Source organism: Callithrix jacchus, chromosome 2 (assembly GCF_049354715.1).
Source record: "Callithrix jacchus isolate 240 chromosome 2, calJac240_pri, whole genome shotgun sequence".
Taxonomy (NCBI): Eukaryota; Metazoa; Chordata; class Mammalia; order Primates; family Cebidae; genus Callithrix; species Callithrix jacchus.
The window spans coordinates 15,225,948-15,240,991 of NC_133503.1; the positions used below are offsets into that span (position 1 = coordinate 15,225,948).

Consider the following 15,044-nt stretch of genomic DNA (forward strand, 5'->3'; position numbering starts at 1 on the left):
GGGTGGATCACGAGGTCAACAGATCGAGACCATCCTGGTCAACATGGTGAAACCCGTCTCTACTAAAGATACAAAACATTAGCTGGGCATGGTGGCGCGTGCCTGTAATCCCAGCTACTGGGGCGGCTGAGGCAGGAGAATTGCCTGAACCCAGGAGGCGGAGGTTGCAGTGAGCTGAGATCGCGCCATTGCACTCCAGACTGCGTAACAAGAGCGAAACTCCGTCTCAAAAAAAAAAAAAAAAAAAGACAGCAAGTAAGCCAGGACCTGGGGCCTATGCTGGCATGGGTGGCACACTCTTGGGGAGTGGGCGGGGTAGGGTCAGATTCCTTGTGCACTTGAATGCACACATCAGAGCTTGTCATATGCTGGGTTAGTCAGGCTGCACAAATCACTGCCTGCAAACCCGGTGGCTTCAGACAGCAACAGCTTCTTCTTTCTCCTGTAAGGGCAGGGCAATTCTCCAGACCCTCGGGACTCACTCCTGCACCAGCAGTCTTCTGGGGCCTGTGAGGGGCTATGGGTTGAATGCACTCTCCCCATGGGGTCTTTCATTCTCCCCCTTCAAGGAGGCCAGACTCGGTCCACACTCAGTAGCAGTGGCGTCCTAAGAATACAAGCCCCAGTGCCCAGCACCTCTCAAGCCCCTGCGGGAGTCATGCCTGTTGATGACCCATGGGTCAAAGCAGGTCCCATGGCCACACCACCTGGGTGGGGACCACACAGGCTGGGAATTCTGGGAGGTGTGATTCCTGGAAGGGCATTACTGTAGTAATCTACCATGGGCTTACCTCGTGGACAGTGAGAGGCCACCAAAGGCTTTGAGCACAACGTTCACCCGATGAAACCATATTTTAAGGAAAAAATATCAGGTAGAAGCACATAGATTAGTCTAGACTGATGAAGTATTTGACCAACCACTAACATAAAACTAGGCCAGGTACAGTGGCTCGTGCCTGTAATGCCAGCACTTTGGGAGGCTGAGGTGTGAGGATCACTTGAGCCCAGGTGTTCAAGACCAGCATAATGAAACCCTGTTTCTAGAACAACTAAAAAATCAGCCAGGTGTGGTGGCATGAGGGAGGATCGCTTAAGTCCAGGAGGTCGAGGCTGTGGTGAGCTATGATCACACCACTGCACTCCAGCTTGGGCAACAGAGTGAGACCCTGACTCTTAAAAAATATATATATGTAACTAGTATGCTTCTTTCCTTAAAACAATAAGCAGTTTTGAGATGAAGTCTCGCTCTATCACCCACGTTGGAGTGCAGTGACACGATTTGGGCTCACTGCAACCCCCACCTCCCGGGTTCAAGCAATTCTCCTGCCTCAGACTCCTAAGTAGCTGGGACTACAGGCACATACCACCATGCCCAGCTAAGTTTTATATTTTTAGTAGAGATGGGGTTTCACCATATTGGTCAGGCTGGTCTTAAGCTCCTGACCTCATGATCCACCCTCCTCTGCCTCCCAAAGTGCTAGGATTATAGGCATGAACCACCATGCCCCACCAAAAATATCTTAATGTGTCCACAAAAGGGGGACAAAATTATGAAAGTATTATTTATCTCTTCAGGCTACATTTTATAATTTTCAAGTTAACTTTATCATAATAGCAAAGATATTTACAAGACCAAGAAGGTTATATAGTTTTAAATGTAAGTCAACAATTAATGAAAAAATTTGATTTAATGTGTGGATGCAAATCAAAAATTTTGTTTAAATATTGTGTAATCCTGCATGCTATTCCCCCATTAATTTGCTTTTCAGATTATCAGTACTTTCCAGCTTAAAATCTTCACACTAAGATGTTACATCTTATAACTTGACAGTTTACTGGCTACACACCTTGTGTTTGGGGGAGTCACTTCTTCATTCTAGCTGAGACTAAAGAGTCAGATAGCACCATCGTTTAGAGCTGAGGAAGTGAAGTGCCCGGCCAGAGCTGTGTGCTTCCCTTCCTGCTGACTCAACGTTGACCTTGGGCACGTCCCAGAATGTCTCCACTCCACCGCCCTTAGTGTGACAGGCTGATTACGTTACGACCCACGTCTTAATATCGTTGGATAGATTAACTAAGTACATATATAAATGCTCATTGCTACTGTTCTTTCTACAATTACACTTTAAGGTTATTCTGAGTCTTTTAATAGTACAGTAGAGCATTGCATTTCATAAAGTTGTTATATCTATAGAGTAAAAATCCTAACTTTTACAATTTTCCTGTCTTTGCCAAAAAGCAAAACAAGTAGTATCTTTTGACAGAAAAAAAATACTAATCTTTTGGCTTTTCATACCTTCAGCTGGACCTGCACATGAATTAATTCTGTGGCTCTCAACTAAAATCACAGCACTTTGGTAGAGGCTCAGGCAGGAGGATCACTTGAGCCCAGGAGGGGCTCCAACTCTAAAAAAAAAAATTTTTTTTTTTTTTTGAGCAGAGGATCTCACTCTGTTGCCCAGGCTGGAGTACAGTGGTACAACTGTGGTTCGCTGCAGCCTTGACCTTCCAGGCTCAAGTGATTCTCCCACTTCAGCTTCCTGAGTAGCTGGGACTATAGTCATTTACCACCACCACCAGGCCTGGCTAGATTTTTTTGTTTGTTTGTTTTAATAGAGATGGGGTCTCCCTATGTTGCCCAGGCTGATCTCGAACTCTTGGGCTCAAGTGATCCTCCCACCTTAACCTCCCAAAATGCTGGGAGTAAAGGTATAAGCCACCACACCCACCCCTCTCAACTTTTTTTTTTTAATTACTAAGGAATGGTGGCATATGCCTGTAGTCCCAGCTACTCGGGAGACTGAGGCAGAAGGTATCAGGTGAGCCTTCTGATCCCTTGAGCCCAGGAGGTTGAGGCTGCAGTGAGCCATGATCGTGCTACTGCACTCCAGCCTGGGTGAAAGAACAAGACCCTGCCTCTCAAAAAAAATAAAATAAAATCCACCAAGTTAAAACAATTGCCCATTATACATTGGGGCATGGCAGCTCGTGTAGCCTCTAGGATTCCTGAGGGCACTTTTAGCTCCAAAACACTGTGGTCTCCAAAGCTCCAGGGGAAACTGATTTCTAGGTCTGAAACCAAACTTAAGAGTAAAATTCCAAAGAAATGCTTTTCTCCAAATTGACATTAAGTAGTCTGGGTCTGTATCATATACCCTCAAGCCCCTCAAACCTAGATTGTAAAGTGAAAAAAATGTGTTAGCAGCTTCCATTTGTTTATTTATTGCTCACATTCTTAGGGCATTTTAAGAATGAGCAACCTTTGTTCAGAAAGGATAAGCAATTTGCCCCAGGAGGTCACATAGTCATAATTTAGTCTTCAGAATTAGTTTGAAGGGGACAGTATTATTTTTAAGATAATCAGAATCCACTGTGTAGCAATAAAATTTTTTCTTGTCTTTGCCAAAAAAGAAAAAAAAGTAGAGCATTCAATTTATTTTTTTTGTTTTTAGTTTTATTTTGAGACAGAGTCTCACTCTGACACCCAGGCTGGACTGCAACCTCCACCTCCCGGGTTCAGGTGATTCTCCATCTTCAACCTCCCGAGTAGCTGGGACTACAGGCACATGCCACCATGCTCCATGCCTGGCTAACTTTTTGTATTTTTTTTTTTTTTTTTTTGAGACGGAGTTTCGCTCTTGTTACCCAGGCTAGAGTGCAATGGCGCGATCTCGGCTCACCGCAACCTCCACCTCCTGGGTTCAGGCAATTCTCCTGCCTCAGCCTCCTGAGTAGCTGGGATTGCAGGCATGCGCCACCATGCCCAGCTAATTTTTTTTTTTTTGTATTTTTGGTAGAGACGGGGTTTCACCATGTTGACCAGGTTGGTCTCGATCTCTTGACCTCGTGATCCACCTGCCTCGGCCTCCCAAAGTGCTGGGATTACAGGCTTGAGCCACCGCGCCCGGCCACTTTTTGTATTTTTAATAGTGATGGGGTTTCACTATGTTACCCAGGATGCTCTCAATCTCCTGACTTTGTGATCCGCCCACCTCAGCCTTTCAGAATGCTGGGATTACAGACCTCAGCCACTGTACCTGGCCTATTTTTATTTTTGAGACAAGGTCTGGCTCTGTCACCCAGGCTAGCATGCAGTGGCATGATCTTGGCTCACTGCAACCTCTGCCTCCTAGGCTCAAGAGGTCCTCTCACCTCAACCTTCCAAGTAGCTGGGACTGCAGGCACATACCACCATGCCCGGCTAATTTATGTATTTTTTGTAGAGGCAGGGTTTGACCATGTTGCCCAGGCTGGTCTAAAACTCTTGAGCTCAAGCAATCCTCCCACCTCAGCCTTCCAAAGTGCCAGGATTACAGGTGTGAGCTGCCATGCCCAGCCAAATCCCTAGTTTAATGTCAGAACTCAGTTTCAGAGTGGTCTGAAACTGGCGTCAGGAGCAAGCAGAGCCTTCCGTGGACTTTGAGCACCTGCTGCTGAAGGTTCCTCGGAGCTGGTCAGAGATGAGGATCTGTCTCATAGGGCTGTCCCTTGGCTGGGGGCCTCCACCCTGGCATGCTCTCAATGCAGACCTTACCTCCTGAGAGCCACATTTACCACGGCCTGAGCCTTCCTGCAGCCAGAAGGGACTGAGGGGTGTTTGGAAGCAAACCCATGTCGCTTCCTCCTTTCCTTGTCTAAGTGACAGTTTTGTGTGTCATCTTTCGTGTCTAGCTATGATCGTGGCAGGAAAAGCCTACTATGACGGAGTGGCCAAGATTGGTGAGATTGCCACCGGGTCCCCCGTGTCGACTGAACTGGGTGAGTATCTGTCCCTTTATACATAAAGCCCACTCACCATCCTGTGAACCCTGATACAAAGGCATGGGACAGCCCAGACCAGAACAGAGTGGAGAGCTGGGCCAGCATGCTGCAATTCTGTTTCTCTGCAGTCTGTGGGAATGGAGGCTTGGAGGGTGGGCCGGGGCTGGTACTGGAGGGCAAATGGAGGCCTTGTTTTCTGGCTAGCCTCCTGGCTCTCCTAGGAACTTGAGCTTCTACCTGGGGTGTCTGGGCTCTTGCCCTTCCCACTGGGAGTTTGACCTACATTCCTGATGGGCAAGCGGGGCCTTCTGGGGCCTCGGACTGTGGCCGGAGTGTTTCCTGTGACTCACCTACCAGAAAATCCAACTCCTTGACGTTGCTCTCTTGGCCCCCGCTTCTTTCCTGGTTGCTTTCAGCTGTGATTTTTCCGGTTCTGCTGGTATGAATCGCTCTCCTGTGCAGGCAGAGAGGGCGGTCACACCCTGGGCAGTGCCCACTGCTGAGGGGATCTGGGCTTCTGTGTACAGAGCCCTTCACTGTCGGGGGTAAAGGGGGGCTTTTAAAACAGCCCCACACCGCACCCTCATTTAAAACATGTGTTGAATGTGTTTTATTGTACAAAGGGTAAGATTTTTGGCTTAGCAACAATCATAATTTGAAAGGCTCTGAAAACTGGAGGAGAATAATGGTAAAGTGTGTGTGTGTGTTTAAAGAAAAATACATCCATGTTCAGTTAAAAAGTAGGAAGGGGAAGCAGAGGAGGGGGCGGGTATCACCAAAGGAAGGTGCGGGCAAGTCACATGGTTTCTCCATGGAGTTGTTCTGAGGATTTTCAGGATTGTTTGGGAAGCTCTTAACTGACCCATAAAAGACGAGGAGAAAAGGAGAGGCCTGACAGCAGAGCTGGGCTCTTGGGAGCAGAGGGATCTGGGTCCTCACGGCTCTGAGGACTTTGCACTTGAGTTTATACTTGAGTTTACAAAGCTGTAGGCACACGGTAGATCATATGCTGGAAGTGATACCCTGTTAGTGAATAACTCAGTACTGTGAGAGAGTTATATATATATATTTTTAATTGAGACAGAGTTTCTGTCGCCCACGCTGGAGTGCAGTGGCATGACCTCAGCTCACTGCAACCTCTGCTGCCCAGGTTCAGGTGATTCTCCTGCCTCAGCCTCCCAAGTAGCTGGGACTACAGATGCACGCGATGCCTGGCTAATTTTTTTTTGTATTTTTAGTAGAAACGGGGTTTTACCATGTTGGCCAGGCTGGTCCCGAACTCCTGATCTCAGGTGATCCTCCTGTCTCAGCCTCCTAAAGTCTTGGGATTACAATCATGAGCTACCATGCCCAGCCCATACATACATATATATATATATATATATATATTTTTTTTTTTTTTTATAGAGATGGGGGTCTCTCTATGTTGGCCAGGTTGTTCTTGAACTCTTGGCCTCAAGCAATCCCCCCACTTTGGCCTCTCAGAATGCTAGGACGATTGGCCTCGTCCAGCCCGGTACTGCTATATTTAATAGACTGACTCATTTACATGCAGAAATTTTTCAAAGTCCTGCCTGTGCCCCAGTTGGTGCCATAATCCCTCATGTGCCAGCGAGGACGGAATCATAGTAATTATGTTCCAAGCACAATGAATTTAGTCAAATACAGAGGCTGCCAGATGTAGACAGAAGCAGGATATTTGGGGGAGTTGTTGAGATGATTATAAGGTTCTAAAAATAGCACGAATAAAAAGAAACCTCCTACTGGTACCATGCGTCAGAAAGAAAACATGTGTGACCCTTGCATTAAAACATATGGTGCTTCGACTCACCGCACCCAGTTTGCCTTTTGAATGTTTTATGGATCCTGCCGCTGTTTAAATGAGACTTCTGTTCCACACCTTACTTGAGTCAGCCGTGAGCTCCTGATGTTGAAACAGCCATTTCCACAGCAACAGTGTTGTTATTAACCACAACACAGGTTTAGAACTTTCATTTCAGTGAGGAAAATATTCTGCGATGGTGAAATTTCTTTCATGTGTGTGCATATATATATATATATATTTTTTTTTTTTTTTTTGAGACAGAGTCTCACTCTGTCACCCAGGCTGGAATGCAGTGGTGCAATCTTAGCTCACTGCAGCCTCTGCCTCCTGGGTTCAACCAATTCTCGTGCCTCAGCCTCCCGAGTAGCCTGGATTACAGGTGCCCACCTTCACACCCAGCTAATTTTCATACTTTTAGTAGAGATGGGGTTTTACCATGTTAGCCAGGCTGGTCTTGAACTTCTGACCTCAGGGGATCGCCCACCTCCACCTCTCAAAGTTCTGGGATTACAGGCGTGAGCCACTGTGCCTGGCCACTTGTATGTATGTATTTTATTCAGAGGAACAGAAATAACTTTGTCTTGTTTTGTTTCAGTCTGCCCTCTTGCTTAATGTTTGCTAGCTTGCGTAGTTACTAGTTTTTCTTCTCATTTCTAACAATTCCGTGGTACAATGATATCTCAGGAAGAGTTACTTTTGGAGGTCTCCTGTTAACTTCCTTGACTGGCTCCATTTTCATTTTGTTATTGATACAGTTGAGACTAAAATGCCACCCCGTATCTGTTTAAATTCCCTCTATGGAAGAGTTGTGGACATGTCATAGAAAAAAAAGACAGACCAAAGGTAGATTGTATTCTTCTCATCCTCCAGGAAGATTTTATTGTCTAGTTACTGTGTTTCAGTATTTGTATTCACAACTTCCTCATGAAACTTAAAACTCTGATATGAGAAAACTCAAAGGGGTGTGAGTTTCACATGCGTGAAGATCATGAATCATTTCAAAATGTTCATTCCATGTGCCTTAAGCGCTGGCCTCTGTTACAGCAGCACCATTTCCAACGTCTAGCTGTGGGTGCTTCCACTTAGATATCTCCCCCCTGGCATCAGCTCGCTCACTGCTATGTGAATAACACAGGATGCTTTTGCCCTAAAGTAAAAAAATGCCCAATGAACAGTGAATTACGCAATCAGCGTCTTTATCATTCCACATGAGGAGCAGCAGGCTATCAGCTAATCATCGCTAGGGACCCAGGTTCCTTCTGTCTGTCTTCTCATCCCCATCCTCATTTCCTCATGGTACCGGGATGGCTGCCACTGCTTGCCCAACCATCACATCCTGTCTCTCCCCATTGTCTCCAAAGGCAGGAAGGGTAATTTCTTCTCAAGTGTGCCGGCAACCTTTGCTCCAAAGCTCCAGCTCACAGCCCGTTATGCCCCATGGCCCAATTTAGATTACATGCCCAGGACCCAGCAGCCAGCAAAGCTCCCCAGGCATGGGCCAAGGAATACCAGGGCAGAGAGGGCATGGCTGTTAGGAGATGGCCTGGTGACAGCCCCCACATCAGCATCTCTGGTATTCAAGGTCTGTTTTCAACAACTTTCAGTGAAAGGGCAGGACTGATAGAACTGTTAGCGGTGCCCTGGATGTACGTGGGGCTCCCACGTTTTGTGTGTGTCGGAGTGGAGCGATATTCTTCTCCCTCGTGGGCTGGTGTGTGGTTTTACCAGCATGCTTATACTTCAAACTTCATAATTGCGGCTGGGCGCAGTGGTTCAGGCCTGTAATCCCAGCACTTCGGGAGGCTAAGGAGGGCAGATCACCCAAGGTCAGGAGTTTAAGACCAGCTTGGCCAACATGGCAAAATCCTGTCTCTACTAAAAATAAAAAAAACTAGCTGGGTGTGGTGGCGCACACCTGTAATCCCAGCTACTTGAGAGGCTGAGACAGGAGAATCACTTGAACCCAGGAGGTCCAGGTTGTGGTGAGCCAAGATCATGCCACTGCACTCCAGCCTGGGCAACAGAGTGAAACTCTGTCTCAAAACAAAAAATCTTGTAACTGCCCAGGCTGATCTTGAACTCCTGGGCTCAAGCGATCTGCCTGCCTCAGCCTCCTGAAGTTCCGGCATTACCACCCAGCTGTGAGTATGTTCTTATATAGTGTGCCAACAAATGTCTGAATGACTTTTTCCCATATGTGGTTTAAGACTGCCCACCTTTACGAGATAGCAGTAGTGATGGCAAACCTTGAGCACCTGCTGTGAGCCAGGTGAGGGACCAGGCCAGTATTGTATGTGTTTCATGGCCAAGTTTTCTCAGCAGACCTATGAGTCAGGTGCAGGTGCCCATGCTGTTTTACAGGCCCCACAGTGAAGCTACCTGCCTGGGTCACACAATTAATTGATCTGTGCTTCAGCTTTAAAATCTGATTTTTTCAACTCTGTGTTATCCTGCGCTTCACTGATGCAAAGGAAACAGGAAAGAGCCAGCCCAGAAGGGGCCCCTGAAGAGGAAGAATATGCGACCCCCGCAATGGGGTCTTTTTCTTTTATTTTTTTGAGACAGAGTCTTGCTTTGTTGCCCAGGCTGGAGTGCAATGGTGCAATCTCAGCTCACTGAAACCTTTGCCTTCTGGGTTCAAGCAATTCTCCTGCCTCAGACTCCCGAGTAGCTGGGATTATAGGTGCATGCCACCACATCTGGCTAATTTTGTATATTTTCTTTTTAGTAGAGATGAGGTTTCATCATATTGGCCAGGCTAGTCTCAAACTCCTGACTTTGGGTGATCCGCTCACCTTGACTTCCCAAAGTGCTGGGATTACAGGTGTAAACCACCACACCCAGCCTGACCAGGACCTTTTCAGGAAGGAGAGGAGAGGTGATCATTAGTGTTTGAGCGGCTGGCAGGTGTCATGTTTAGTGGTCACAGTCCCCTTGGAAATGGTGGTTTCATTGGTGTTCTGACTGTAAATGCCAGGAGTTACGGGGTAAGGATGATGAAATCACAGTGGAGTAGTGTGTGTATGGCCCTTCTTAGAAGTATTGCTCAGCCCACTGGACGCAGTGACTCATGCCTGTAATCCCAGTACTTTGGGAGGCCGAGGCAGGCAGGTCATGAGGTCAGGAGATTGAGACTATCCTGGCTAACAAGGTGAAACCTCATCTCTCCTAAAAACAAAAAAAATTAGCTGGGCGTGTTGGCACACGCCTGTAGTCCCAACTACTCGGGAGACTGAGGCAGGAGAATCCCTTGAACCTGAGAGGCGGAGGTTGCGGTGAGCCGAGATCACACTGCTGCACTCCACTCTGGGTGACAGAGGAGGCTCTATCTCAAAAAAATTTTTAAAAAAAGCAAGTATTGCTCAGCTCTTATGCCATCTTAGAAGTATTGCGCAGCTCTTGCACCGTCGTGCTTCCATACAGGTCTCTGGACATGCCCACCACGTGCTGGGCACTTCCATTACCTCACTTCATCCTCACTAGCCTCCTGGGTGACTTCTTCCTCCGTGGCTTCAGGGTGCAGTGTTCCCTTGGGGGTGGCTGATAGGCCCTAAGAGTAAACTTGGCTGTCACCTTTTTCTGCATGGCCATAAGAAATAACCTCCATGGGTGACTACCTTGGGTCACATGCCCCCAGCCGCGTGTTCTGCAGCCAAGCAAGGCAGAGCGTAGACTGGGTGGGGGGGGGCAGGGACATGGGTGCTGCCCGGCTTGCAGAGCTCACCCTGTCCAGGCACACCCAGGAAAGATCCTGTGACCCAGGACAATAATTCCAGGCTACCTTTCACTTTCCCTCAAGACTTCCAGAGACTGTGCTTCCTGGCACCTACGAGTTGCTCCAGAGAGGTGACATTGCCACATTCCTTCTGTTAACTTGTTGAGTGACCTTGGGCAACACTTCACCTTCGGTAGTGGATTAGTTACTTATCATGGCGGTGATGGCCACACCTTGCAGGACATTAGATAAAATGAGATGATGTGGGCAACACTTCACCTTTGACACTGGGGGTAGTTACTCAGTATGGAGGTGACGGCCACGCCTTGCAGGACATTAGATGAAATGAGATGACACGCCTTGTGGCTTCTATAGTCTCAAATAGACTAGAAAAATGCCCCTCTGTTTCCACTGCACACATTTGCACGTGTTTCAGAATTTTAAACAGTGCTAATTTCCTTCGCCGACGTTCTCATCACAGAGTAGGTAGTAACTATCTTTGTAACAATATATAGCGTTTTTATTTTCTTTCTTTTTCTTTTTTGAGACAGTCTCCCTCTATCACCCAGACTGGAGTGCAGTGGTGTGATCTTGGCTCACTGCAACCTCTGCCTCCCAGGTTCAAGCAACTCTCCTGCCTCAGCCTCCCAAGTAGCTGGGGTCATAGATGCACACCACCATACCTGGCTGATTTTTGTATTTGTTTTGTCTTGTTGCCCCAGCTGTTCTTGAACTCCTGACCTCAAGTGATCCAGCCACTTCAGCCTCCCAAGTTGCTGGGATTACGGATGTGAGCCACTGCACCTGGCCAGAATATATATTTTTCTTGATTATTCATGAACCAATTGTTCAAGTCTTTCCATTTCTTTGTTTTCTATTTCATTACTCTCTCCTTTACTCTCTTCCATATATCTTTGGGATGACTCTGTTATTCTTTTTCTAATTTCTTAAGTGATACATTTAACTCATTAATTTTAAAAACAGCTCTGCTTTGCATGGCAATGGCCTTATAAAAATGTGCAAGCTTAAACCACGCAGCCATCTTTTTTAGTGACCTTTAAAAATGTTTGTTAAAAACTCTCTCATTGTTGGTTATAAATGTACAGGGAAATTTAAAAATAGTAAAACTAATATTATTACACTGTGATTTAAAGGATTCAAAGCATTGAGAATGAGAGTTTTTATGTGTAAAAATCCTATCAGGAGTAGTGTAAATAGTGCTTGCCGCCTTCTTCTCATGGCTTACAAAAGAGCAAGTATCTTTTCTGTGCTTTAGCAAATTGCCATACTCCTTGCCAAATGCGGATCCCCTTCCAACATTTTATCCTTGTGATTACAATGTTGTGAAACATCTTCAAGAGTTCCTTCAAGGTGAAGTGATTTTTTGTTTTTGTTTTTGTTTTTGGCTGGCATTGCTTTCTGAGATATCCTCATCCTTTTCATCACAGCCACTTTGCTCAACTATGGTGATAAGTTTTGGCTTCACTTAGTTCCTGTGGCCGTTCATCCAGCGGCTCGAAAGCCGGCAATGTCAGCATTCCTGGTCAGCTATTTCTTTAATTCCATTTTCGTTTGACTCAGTGTTGCTACCTTTCATTTCGTTGCTGCGTTTCAAATTTTGTTGGCCAATTTCTCTTGCAATTACTCATTTTTGTAGCATCACGTGGGTTATCACTGGGAGACAAGGAGGCAACACAGGTACACACTTTGCTGTCTGTGGGGAGTGCTTTGCTATCCTTGCACCAATAGCACACTGTCTTGATTACTGCAACTTTCTAATCTCGGTATCTAGTAGCATAAGTCCTCTAGCTTTGTGTTTATTTGAGAGTACTTTGGCTATTCTAGGACCTCTGCATTTGTTTATATTTTGGAATCAGCTTGTCAATTTCCACTTTAAAAAATTCACTTGGAATTTTTATTAGGAATACATTGAATTGGCCGGGTGCAGTGGCACACACCTGTAATCTCAGCACTTTGGGAGGCCAAGGCGTGTGGATCATGAGGTCAGGAGTTCAAGACCAGCCTGGCCAACATGGTAAAACCCTGTCTCTACTAAAAATACAAAAAAAGTTAGCCAGGCATGGTGGCGGGTGCCTGTAATTCCAGCTCCTTGGGAGACTGAGGCAGAGAATTGCTTGAACCTGGGAGATGGAAGTTGCAGCGAGCCGAGATCACACCACTGCACTCTAGCCTGGGTAGAGTTGACATCTTAGCAATATTGGATTTTGCACTCCATGAAAATGGCACATGCTTTCATTTATTTGAGATTTCTTACATTTCTGTAGCACTACTTTGTATTTTTTTATTGTGGAAGTCTTGTACTTTTTTATAGAGTGATTCTTAGACTCTTACGGTGTTTTGTCCTATTGTTAAAATTTTTATTTCCTAATTGCTAGTTCCATTGAGTTTTTATTTCACTGTGTGTCTTTCATTACTTAAAGTCCTATTTGGTTCTTTTTGAAATCTGCAAATTCACTTTTTGTTGTATTTATTTATTTTTGAGACCGAGTCTCATTCTGTTGCTCAGACTGGAGTATAGTAGCGCAATCTCAGCTCACTGCAACCTCCGCCTCCAGGGTTCAAGCGATTCTCCTACCTCAGCCCCCAAGCAGCTGGGACTACAGGCATGCACCACCATGCCTGGCTAATTTTTTATATTTTTAGTAGAGATGGGGTTTCACCATGTTAGCCACGATGGTCTTGATCTCCTGACCTCATGATCTGCCCTTCTTGGCCTCCCAAAGTGCTGGGAGTATAGGCATGAGCCACTGTACCTGGCCTGTTGTATTTATTTTTATAGCAGCTTGAGATATAGTTCACACATTTAAAGTGTACAGTTCACTGGTTTTTAGTATATTCACAAAGTTGTGTGATTATCACCACAATTAACTTTAGGATATTTTCATCACCTCAGCAGGAGATGCTGCAGCTATTAGCAGCCGCTTCTCATTTAACTCCAACAGTATCTAACAGTTAATATACTGTATATCTTTAACACTTGTTATTGTCTTTTGTATTTAGTATGGCCGTACTAGAAATGATTCTACATATCCTGATAGCCTGAAGTGGTCTCTCATTGTTTTCATTCACATCTCCCTAGTGACTGGTGACATTGAGCATGTTTCCATGTTCTTACTGGCCATTTGCATGTCGTCTTTGGAGAAACGTCTGTTCACATCCTTTGTTTTAAATTATACTTTTTTAAATTATTGAGTTTGCAAATTGACTTTTAGGCTGGAGTGCAGTGGCACGATCTCAGCTCACTGCAACCTCCGCCTCCCAGGTTCAGGCAATTCTCATGCCTCAACCTCCTGAATAACTGGGACTACAGTCGCCCACCTCTATGCCTGGCTAATTTTTGCATTTTTAATGGAAAAGTAGTTTCACCATATTGGTCAGGCTGGTCTCAAACTCCTGACCTCAGGTGATCCACCCACCTCAGCCTCCCAAAGTGCTGGGATTACAGGCGTGAGCCACCACGCCCAGCTATCTTTTCATGTTCTTACTGGCCATTTGCGTATCTTTGTTGGAGAAATGTCTGTTTAGATGTTTAGATCCTTTGCCCATTTTAAATCATTATATTTTTTTATTATTGAGCTTACAGATTGACTTTTGTCATTTATACAGCAGTTACCTTGCTTGAAGTTCCTGAGAGTCTAATTCTGCTGGGTACTGTTTTGTATCTCTTGATGCTGGTTCATGAAGGATTCTTTCTGTAAGGGTTTTGTCAAGCCCTCTCATTATTCTCTTCCACGTTGGGCTGCTTGTTCTCTTTCATCGATTGTGGGTATAGTTTTTTTTCCGAGACAGGGTCTCGCTATGTTGTGTAGGCTGGTCTTGAACTCCTGGGCTCAAGTGCTTTTCCTGCCTCAGCCTTGTGGAGGTTATAAAAGTTTTGCCATTGGAAATCACCAAGAAATGAAAAGGAGAAATGCCAAGCAATGGGAGAGCCTCTCTGATTCTCTGATAAATAATACAGTTGGCCGGGCACAGTGGCTAAAGCCTGTATGTAATCCCAGCACTTTGGGGGGCCGAGGTGGGCAGATCTCGAGGTCAGGAGATTGAGACCATCCTGGCCAACATGGTGAAATCCCATCTCTACTAAAATAGAAAAAATTAGCCAGGCATGGTGGCACATACCTGTAACCCAGCTACTCGGAAGGCTGAGGCAGGGGACTCACTTGAACCCAGGAGGCAGAGGTTGCAGTGAGCTGAGATGGTGCCACTGCAGTCCAGCCTGGCGACAGTATAAGACTCCATCACAATCAATCAATCAATCAAATAGTTTACTTCTTACAAAGAAGATACACTTTAGTATACATATGCAAAATTTGCAAGTTAGTCTTAGTATCTAAAACTCAAAAAGTAATGATAGATTTAAATCATCTACAAATCTGTCAGACCTACATTTCTCCCCTATCAGAGAACTCATTTTTTGATTTTGCTTCTTAAAATAAAAGGTCATTTATGAATGGAATCTATTCTTCTAGTACAGAGATGATTCAAAAAATGTGTCCTTGCTCTTTTTTTCAAGTATATTTGGAAGTGATAGAAAAATATTGATGATATAAGAAAAATACCAAATTCTAGTTATTTTCATGCTAAATGTTCTCAATGACTTGAAGATAAGAGTTGGTGTATAATTTGAAATCTTTCTATTTCATTTTGCTAAAGTATTACCTTTACCAGATGTACCTTACCTGCAGGGGTGAGCAAACTACAGCCACCCTTTACAAGGGACTG

The 15,044-nt window shown here is 45.3% G+C and overlaps 1 protein-coding gene across 3 annotated transcripts in view; it reads left to right on the forward strand.

Moving 5' to 3' along the window:
• Nucleotides 1-15,044, forward strand: part of BAIAP2L1 (BAR/IMD domain containing adaptor protein 2 like 1) — a 110,352-nt gene that overhangs the window by 40,385 nt on the left and 54,923 nt on the right. For all 3 annotated transcript variants that reach the window (XM_035282715.3, XM_035282720.3, XM_035282730.3), the window contains exon 3: nucleotides 4,672-4,758. In XM_035282715.3, coding sequence (XP_035138606.1) covers nucleotides 4,672-4,758 — 87 coding nt within the window. The remainder of the gene's footprint in view (nucleotides 1-4,671; nucleotides 4,759-15,044) is intronic.